The sequence below is a fragment of the Cicer arietinum genome, chromosome 6 (assembly GCF_000331145.2).
Source record: "Cicer arietinum cultivar CDC Frontier isolate Library 1 chromosome 6, Cicar.CDCFrontier_v2.0, whole genome shotgun sequence".
NCBI classification, from domain to species: Eukaryota; Viridiplantae; Streptophyta; class Magnoliopsida; order Fabales; family Fabaceae; genus Cicer; species Cicer arietinum.
Genome location: NC_021165.2, coordinates 25,870,461 through 25,880,403, shown reverse-complemented (window position 1 = coordinate 25,880,403; position 9,943 = coordinate 25,870,461). Strand labels below are relative to the sequence as shown.

The 9,943-nt window shown below is 29.0% G+C and overlaps 2 protein-coding genes across 3 annotated transcripts in view; one reads left to right on the top strand and one right to left on the bottom strand.

Moving 5' to 3' along the window:
- Positions 1–3,036, top strand: part of LOC101500031 (uncharacterized) — a 4,219-nt gene extending 1,183 nt beyond the window's left edge. The window contains exons 2-4 of the mRNA XM_073370172.1: positions 7–181; positions 1,064–2,172; positions 2,682–3,036. Coding sequence (XP_073226273.1) covers positions 7–181; positions 1,064–2,172; positions 2,682–2,741 — 1,344 coding nt within the window. The 3' untranslated portion in view covers positions 2,742–3,036. The remainder of the gene's footprint in view (positions 1–6; positions 182–1,063; positions 2,173–2,681) is intronic.
- Positions 3,037–7,142: 4,106 nt separating this feature from the next.
- Positions 7,143–9,740, bottom strand: LOC101500573 (root phototropism protein 3-like). 2 transcript variants are annotated; one of them, XM_004506830.4, is made up of 3 exons: positions 8,275–9,739; positions 7,551–8,121; positions 7,143–7,445 (listed from the first exon to the last, which is right to left on the bottom strand). In XM_004506830.4, exons 1-3 carry the CDS (start codon positions 9,067–9,069, stop codon positions 7,438–7,440), a joined length of 1,374 nt encoding a protein of 457 aa, XP_004506887.1. In that variant the 5' UTR covers positions 9,070–9,739; the 3' UTR covers positions 7,143–7,437. The 2 variants fall into 2 exon arrangements, with proteins under 2 accessions (XP_004506887.1, XP_004506886.1); XM_004506829.4 differs by having other exon boundaries at positions 7,143–8,121; positions 8,275–9,740.
- Between the last annotated feature and the right edge of the window lie 203 nt (positions 9,741–9,943).

Here is a 9,943-nt window from a genome sequence, read left to right as displayed (position 1 = left end):
GGAAAGAGGGTTATGAGTTTGAAACAAAGGTCAGGAATTCGACGTAGGAAGAGGGGTGGTTATGATTGTGGAAAAATCAATTCGGTTATTTGTTGTGATGATTTTCAATCTGATGTTGTTGCCTTCACTCCGTGCTCTCAGAGTATTAATGTTGCCTCAGGGAAAGAAGTTAGTGTACACTGTAAGTGAGAAATCATTAACATAGTTACCTTACCGTTCATCGATGATTTTGATTAAAATCTTAAATTGTTCATCATATGAATATGCCTTCTTTGTATATATGCTATAGTATAGTACTAGCTTAGCTCCCATATGTTACTGTCTTTTGTATTCTTGCTAACTGCTAAGCTAAGCTAAGCATCTTGTGGTTATATCGATAGATGATTTTCATAGGTTTCGAAGCTGTCTTAAGTTGTAAGAATTGATAGAGAAAGGGTTAGAAGGAAAAAATGAATTTGGAATTTTGACAAATGTAGTTTCTAATTTATTTTTTCATAAAACATCAAGCTCTATTTATAGACTACACTAAGCATTTGTGTAGATTTAAATATAACACACGTGTTTATGTAAGCTTCTTTGAGCTTATTTACTGGCATAAGTATTTGTGAGAGCTTATTAAAACAACTTTATAACATCTCCATTACCTGTTTTCACTTTTCAGACTATTTCCATATGCTCTCTGGCTCTGAGATAGATTTATGAAAACAATTTATAGCTTTTACAAAATTAGTTTGATTTTATTTTATCTTTTGTTATCGAAATAACGTATACATAAGCAATTATACTAAAAGCGCTTATGCTATAAGCACTTATTTAAGTTGTTTATCCAAATAGGGGTTATGCAGTTTAGTAAAACTAACAAGAGAAACTAACTGTATAACAAGAACTCTACAATACATGCGCGCATAACAGAAACTTAGCTATATCTCTAGCACAAGTTGAATAATGAATATAATTTTCTTATTGAAAAATGTTCTATATTTCTATATGTTTTTGTTATTTTATGCGTATGGGATATTAGCTTTTAGTTTTAACTTGATTATTTTTCCATCCTATTGTTTAGACGATGAAGATGACCGGACTTTCCATGATTTGGACGAAAAAACCTGTCACAGTTATGAATTCAATGCATCGATGGTTGATAGTCCAGTACGAGGAATATATTCATCCTCTATGGAACACTACATGAGTACTACTGTACAAGACAATATCCAGATTGTCAAAAACGAAGACGACCGTATGAAGATGTTGGAAAATGCACTCGAAGAAGAGAGGTCTGCATATGCTGCTCTTTATCTAGAGCTAGAGAAGGAGAGAGCTGCGGCTGCTTCTGCTGCTGACGAAGCCATGGCTATGATATCGCGTCTGCAAGAGGAGAAAGCGTCGATGGAAATGGAAATGAGGCAATTCGAGAGGTTAATTGAAGAAAGAGCTGCTTATGATGAAGAAGAGATGAATATTATGCAAGAGATTCTTATAAGAAGGGAAAAGGAGAATCTCTTTTTAGAAAAGGAACTCGAAAGTTATAGGGGACAAAGGCCACCGCTTTCATTTGAAACGTATGATGATCCGCCGCAGATAGAAAGCACCATATTAAATGTTAAGAAAGATGGAGAAGAGCCGGAGGAAAAAACCGAACATAAGGGTCGAGTGTGCGATGATCTGCATAGCTCCTTTTATGATACTGAGTCCGAAGTTCTCGATGTCCATGTTATTGATGACAACGTAGAACGTAAAGAAAAAGAAATTGAAAATTTAAGTAGCTCTTTGTGTAGTACTTTTTCGGACATACCGACAAATACACATGTTGAATTCGGAAGCTATCCATGCGTAAGCAAGACTGAAAATATTAACAATGTTGATGGCCTAAATAGGCAATTATCCATGCTCTATAACTCGAAATGCAAATCTCTGCCTCTCGATTGTGAAAGTGATTCTTCGTGTTCTGTTCATAATGTTGAGAAGTTAAGGATTGACAATGAGATTGAAGTTCTTGGAGAAAGGCTGAGGATTGTGAAACATGAAAAAGAAAAATTGACTTTGTTTGCAGAGAAGGGAGAAAATGAAAAAGGTCAGTTGAAGCTTTTGGAGGAGATAGCAAACCGGATTCAACAAATTAAACAGTTAAGGAACCCTGCACGAGGGGTGTCCTTGCCACCTTCGTCGGCTAAGGTATAACTTTCAACTTGTGTTCAATTGCCAGTTAAATTTTCGTCATGAACTTGTTTTTTCTTATAAGCAAATGTTAGTCGTTAGTTTGTTATGTTAATAGCCAGGTTTGAGGAATTTCATTTCAACTGACACACAACACTAACACATTGAGCATTAATAATTTGAGAAGATTAAGTAATTGAATATAACTAAATGTGTCAGTGTCCAAATCCAAAACATGTCAAACACCAGACAAATCTTAAATTTGAAGTGTCAGTGTTACAAAGATTGTATAACACGGATTGCATAGCATTATGTTTGTGTGAGTGCAATTCTATTAGTTCTCTTTGTAACCTTTTACATCTACAATAGGAAAGCATCAAAACTCAAAAAATATAGTCATGAAGGTATACCCAAAAACATTGTTTACTTCCCATTGCAACAGTTCTTGCTTGCAATGATATTCTCAAATTTCTGATATGTTGCTTAATGACCAAATGCTAATCTTAAACGACGAATGCTTTTTTCAGGTGAACGATAGGAAAAGGCGCTGCCAAAGCGCGACTTGGGAGACCTGTGAAAGCTACTAAATGATGTAGAGTTTTGTGTAAATGGGCAAATCTGGGTTTTAGGAATGATTCTAGTGACTTTACTCTTGTGTAGACACTAGAGTTCATCATCACTACTTTATTTTCCTTGTTGTATGTTTGAGAACTTTTTTGGTATGTAAATAAATAAAGGTGTCATCATAATCAAACAAACTCCAAGTTGTTCTATTGTATGTTATTAGGTTAAATTACAATTGGAATTACTAGTGTGTGTGAATGTATGATAATAATAAAAATGGTGATCTTTTTTAGTTGTCGCAAGGACAACAAGTTGCCCCATGCTTTGTTGGACTTGGATTCTCTTTCGTGGACTTTAAGGTGTTGTCGTGAGCAAATTGTAAGAAAAATCAACGTAAGAGTATGTTGATGAAAAATATGATTTTTTTTAATTTAATTTATCTAAGAAAGTTAAATTGATTAATTTATAATATAAAATTACAGTAAAAGTTTTAAAATTCAAAAATTGTGTTGGATTATGATAATAAGTAAATTCAAATATACAAATAATAGTATATTAATATGTAAGAAAATAATGAGATAAAAGCGAGTATCCATGAGTATCAATGTTGGGTACGTGTATGTTACCAAAAGAGAGTACCAATAAGTCTTTATATCGGGTATGTGAATTTCCCCGAAATATAATCCAAAGTTTTTTATGTTTTACTACTTTGTTGGAATACATGTCTTTTAAGTTTACCTTAATTTTCGTTTAGATCTTTTAAGTTTTAACTTTTGATTTAGTCATTTAAGTTACATCTTTTTTATATAATTAGTGATTTGTCTTACTTTATATAGCGACTAGTGCAATTGAAAACAACTTCTCATTAAAAACTCTACCAAATCATGTAATAATAAGTCCATTGTAATAATTCTTTAGAAAACAATTATAAACCTTATAAGCGGTCTATATTTCTCGATTTTTTTACAACTATTTAGACACCTATATGACCTCTAAAAACTTGATAATAAAAGTATATTAACATAATCAATATCATTAACTTCATTCACTTATAAATTAGTTAAATCACTATGATGTATGAATTAGATTTTAGTAGTGATTCCATAAAGTGGTCAAATTTAATAGACTACACGTGTAATTTAATATAATTTGGCTTAAATGCATTTCTGGTCTATCTATTTTATCAAAAATGAACTTTCAGTCTCCCTATTTTTAAAACCAGTTTTTTGGTCCCTATTAACCTTTTTGGTTCTTACCATTTTTTATTATGCGACATTTGTGACATAAATACATAATTTTTATGTCATTATTATTGTAAATAATTTTATTATTTATTTTATTTATATTTTAAAATATAAAAAAATAATTTATTTAAATATTTAAAATTTTAAATTATTATTGGACAAAATAAATAAATTTTAAATACTTTAATTTATAAATAAAATAATTTTTTGAGTATATAAATAAAATAAATTAAAAATGTAATAAATTTTTAAATATTAAAAATAATAATAAAATATTTTAAAATTTTAAATTATTAAAAGAACTTTAAATAAATAAATATTAAACATTTTGATATATAAATTAATAACAACGTTTAAGTGTCACGTCATTAACGAAAATGTCATATCTTCAAAAATGGTGGAGATAAAAAAAAATTCAAAGAGTTAATTAATAAAAAACCAAATAACCAAATAACCAATTTTAAAAATGACAGAATTAAAATTATATTTTTAACAAAAACAAAAAGATTATAATTGCGTTTAAGCCATATACCTTAAAGACTAATTGTAGAAATGAAATATAATTTTTTCATACAAAAAATTCTAGAATCTATTATCTATTATATATATTAAAATAGATTCTTATAATTCAAAATATTGTGCCATCACATTCAAATATTGTCACATCAAAAAAAAAATTCTGATGTGGCACGTCTAACAAACATTTTTTCTCTTTCTTATTGCAATTTGTTTATATATTTCCTGAAACATTGATATTGTTATGTATGGTTATATACTAAAATATATTTTTAACTTTTTTCAAGTAGTTAATTATTATTTTTTTGTACAAAATAGTAAATTATTTTATTACTAGAAAAAATTATCTCAAACAAATAAATTAATTTTATATATATATATATATATATATATATATTAAAATAGACTCCTAAAATCTAAAATATTGTGCCATTTAGCAAGCATTTTTCCTCTTTCTTATTGCAATTAGTTTTTAACACAAATTTTATTACAATTTTTTTCATATAATATTTTGTGGAACTATTATGTGTCATAAGTTACAAATTACAATACAATAAATATCAATTATTCGACACTTATTGCTCCTCCATTATTATTGATAAAGGTTTTTCCTCTATAAATATCTTCAAATTGAATATTACATAGTATCACTCCAAAAAAAATATATCTTTTAATGAAATCTATAATATCTACAAAATCTATAATGTCTCCAATACGTTGAAGTGTATAAAAAGTAGAAATCGTCAAATCTGGTGTAAACCAAATTAAATAAGTAAATATTGATACACAATGTTTTAAATACTTTTAAATATTTATTTAGTTATTAAAAATAGTTTGTCGTCACATATATTTACCATAACAAATAACAATTAGTCAATACAATAAAAAAAATTATTTTGTTTCTCTTATTAGTTATCAATGCATATATTAACCGTGCATTATTTTGAAAAAAATTTAATATGTGTAGGAAAAAATATTAAATTTTTAAAAATTCCTACATAACTTATATACTTTAGTAAAAATAAAGTTTACGATTATATCAACTATGTAATTTATCTTTTAAATTATGGTTAATATTTTATGTCCATAGACCATCAAATGTCAACTAAATAGTATAAATTTGATATTGTAAACAGAGTTCAAATCTAACTTGAAACGGTTGTAAAATTATTAATTTTTTTGTGATTAAACTTTTGAAAGACATTGTTTTTAATATTTTTTGAAGAGTTAAAATACTCATTTAATTACACAATCTACAATATCTTGTATCGCATTTTTTTATAACTCTAAAAATTTATAAAATTAATGTTATATATATATATATATATATATATATGATCTTATAAAAAAATTTAAAATTAAATCCGCGCAAAGTGCGGGTCATATTCTAATAACTATTTAAAACAATTGAGTGTTATTACTTAAATACGTGTGATATATTTAAATCTTAAAAGAAAAATTAAACTACTCATGTATATCACGTTTACACAACAAGAGCTAAATATGACTTTTTGTGAACTGTATTATTCTTTTATATTATGTTTAATTAATGAGAAAGTCTCTTTTTTTAGACACTTAAATAAAATAGACTCATGTTATTTAGAGGTCGTAAGTACATTTCGGACGGTAGATAAGATATTTGATATATTGAAGCACAAATTTGAGTTTAAAGTATCTCTCTTTATAATTAAAAATAAAATAAATGATTTGTTAATGAATCCATCTTGAGTTAATTGGAGTAAAAAATAAATGATTTATTTTAAAATGAAGTGACATAGTGGATCTTATTTAATAAACCATGTTGAATTCACCGTCGAAGATGCTCTTAAATATATTAAAGTTGTAAACACATCATTGTATCTTTTTTGTTAGTAATTTTAAATATTAAATTGATCACTGAAGAAAAATATTTTTAAATACTAAATTGACTATTTAAAAATAGAACCAAGGACCAAAAAGACTAATAAAAAAAGTACTTATCAATGCATTTGTAATTTTAATACATTCAAACTATAGCAACAACTTCTCACACATTAAAAAAATCAAAATGATTGGTTACTCATTAAAAACCTATATGCACTAGATGTATTTGAAATGCTTTAAATAAAAAAAGACATATATTATATACACAAAAAACACTATACTAAAATCTATTCAAACGTGTACGGTCACTATTGAGACATTAAATCTAGATACTGTTAAATCAGGATCTAGATCTAATGTGTAATGTTGTAAGGGATTTAAATCTCTCTTTTTATACTATATATGTATTGTACTAGTTCAATTTTAAATATAAATAAAAGTTAATATCATAAAAAATTAATTTAAACTAAACATATTAATTTTCTTTAACCTACTTTTGTTATATTTGACTTTTGCACTTGTCAATAAATCAATTTAGCATCATGCATGAATCATACAATTTTTTAGACACTACAATGTGAGTCATTGAATTTGTTGGATTTACTTTCATGCTATTGAATTACTTTGTCCTAAAATATGGGGGGAAAAAAATCAAAAGTAGAGATATAAAGAGAGAGGTAACTCATGTTATTAGCATCAATAAAAGAACATACATTCCTAAATGAGGTAATTTATTCTCACATCTAAATTTATTGAGTTTATTCCAAATACAAAAGTTTTTCATATTATTCCTCACAACACTAACACCAACAAATAATTTATTTTATTTTATTTTGATTCATCAACAAATAAACTTATTAACTAGATTAATTTGCTTAATATAAAATAAACACAAACTATAAACTAAGTGAACCATACTACCCAACCTTCACTTCACTTCTTTATCGTTATTCGCTTATATAGTTTTAAATCGCAATCTGCAACTGCAATGATAACAATAACGTAAAAATTCTATAGATCTCCACAACAACATTGTAACTCTAATCATGATGACATTTGTCTCAGTTTACTTCAATATCAAGAATCACATTTGTTCTCAACTTCCTGCAATATCAAGAATCACGACTTAACCATAAGTTTGTAACCACAGTTTAAAACTTGAAGTTATTTTCTAAGACATAGATTTCCTCCACTTATTAGGAGTCCTACCTTTAACATTCACCAATCTAGTCTTCATATCAGAAGTAGTAGCAGGTGTTTGTCTCCCACCAAACTCAACATGATCACCATCTTCTCCTTCTTCTCCTCCTCCTCCTCTTCTCTCCACCACTACACCGGCGTCTCCTTTACCGAAACCATTCACACTAAACCTCTTGCTCCACTTAAAAAAACCTTTCTTCTTTTCAACCATTCTCTCCATTTGAACTTGCATTGTATTGCACTGACTTTGCAGCCTATGAACATCTTCCTTAAGTTTCTTTATCTCCATCTGTTGAATGTTCATTTCGCGCTTCGATAGACACCTTGCGGTCGGGACTGCTTCTAATCCAAATCCGTTTGTTGGACTTCTTGTAATGCTCATTATGGATCCACTCCAATCCATTTGATGATTGTTGTGACGGTTGAGTTTCGTTTGTTCCGAGAGAAGGACTTGAATTACTGCTCGAACCGGGAACCGTTCGTTTTGAGCAGCATGAAGTGATGCTTCTTGTGTTAGTTTTCTGCAATCTATCAACCTGCATAGACCTTTCCTTTCTTGCTTTGATACATTTGAATGTGCCTGTTACAAAAAATGTCACAGTTAGTGAGTTTTTTCTATAAATCCTCGCAAACAGTCTCACCAGTACTTATGTCATCAGATAAAGTAAGATAAATCAATCAAAAACATATCTTAAATGAATACGAAACTTTCGAAGATAAAAAGAAAACATACTTTAAGATAAGTATCAATGGCTCTGTACAATCCATCATCAGTAGCTCTAGCATGACTAGGAAGAACACCAGCAAGAGTAACAAACTCAGACAAACTCAAATTAGCATCAACAGCAGCCTCAGCAAGATAACAATCAACCAACTTAGCAACTTTAACCAAAGCAGCACCACTCTTAGCACCTTCATTATCCAAACTAACAAACCTCTTAACCAACCTAATAACCAACTCAACATCCAAAAGTGTTCCACAAGTATGACTAAAAGAAGGAATCACAAGTTCTTTCAATGAAGCTTGATCTAATTGCCATGAAACTCTCTTCTCAAGCTCTTGTTTATAAGTTACATCAACATTAACCATGTTGGCTGTTCTTAAAAGCCTAAGAAGAAAGTTACATGGTATTGAATCTTTTTCTGGTGGTAGAACATTAACTAAGGTTTCAACAAAGAACCTTTTTTTCATCCATGAAGCTGTTACACTCTCAGGTGATGATTCTTCAAATTGTGTTAGACCCTTTTCAGTTGATAAGTCAGGGAGCCATTTTGATGCATAGTGTGTGATGATTGAACCGATTAAGTCGGCTCGGACGCCTTTTGCTTTGATTCCTGATAAAGTTTTTACAAAGTAGTCCATGTCTAAGATGCATGCATCATCAAACCAGCATTCAGAGGAGAAGTTTGATGGTGATTTTGGTTGGAAATTGGTTTGTTGTTCTGTGTTGGATTGCTTCTTCATTTCTGTTAGAAGGTCAAGTAAAGAAGTTGAACAACTGGTTTGTGTTGTATTTGTTTTAGACATGGTTGCATTATAAAGTATAAGCTAAAAAAGTTACATATTTATAGGTTGAATTTTGTCTCTTTTACTGTGATTCAATCATATTTCCCTATGGAGATATTTATTAAGATATTTTAGAAATTAATATAAAAGGTGACGTCGTGATAAATTTAATTAGATGATTGTGTAAAATTGTTTTACATGGTATATCCGTATTCATATAAAACTCTATTTATATATAAAATTTAATTAGTATGCATTATTGATAGAACAACGATTTCAATTCTCAAGTACGAAAAACACAAATAAAGAACACATAAAGTTTATCACAAAATTCGACCAGTAGTGTCTACGTCTTCGACTGAGGCTGCAGTTCATTTCTATTATTCAAGCTTAGGGTTAGAGATTATCACTTGTGTTTAAATACCACGGTTCATTTTACAAGATTACCCTTTCACCCACCTCAAGAAATATATTGACCTGGACGTCAGAGTGTTTGCAGGTACACTCCACCATTAGGAGCTATCTCCGACGTGGATACCAACCAAAAAACCTCAATTCAAACATAAATTCTTCCACTGATCCGTATTATTGTAAAATTCTCTATCTTTCTTGATAAATCTGTGTTCCAACCGAAATAGATATATTATTTTGACCTTGTGGAAATGATATTTTATTAAGCAATTGTATTGCAACTAGGAATGAAGAGAATGGATAAGGTATGTTTGAGAAGGAATTAATAGGACCACTCATAATAAGACTGATTCTTCTGTCCCAATGGCAGACAATGGAGTATATATTTTTTATATTAATTTCAATATAAAGAGCCCAAAATTAATTATTGCACTCTTAATCTTGAAAGGAACTTGAAACAGACTCATTTGTTCTTTCCTTATAT

Coding starts and splice junctions, on each gene's coding strand:
- LOC101500573 (XM_004506829.4), bottom strand. CDS start 9,069: ATGTCTAAAACAAATACAACACAAACCAGTTGTTCAACTTCTTTACTT. Junction 8,122..8,274: donor CCATTGATACTTATCTTAAA/GTATGTTTTCTT, acceptor TTTTTGTAACAG/GCACATTCAAATGTATCAAA.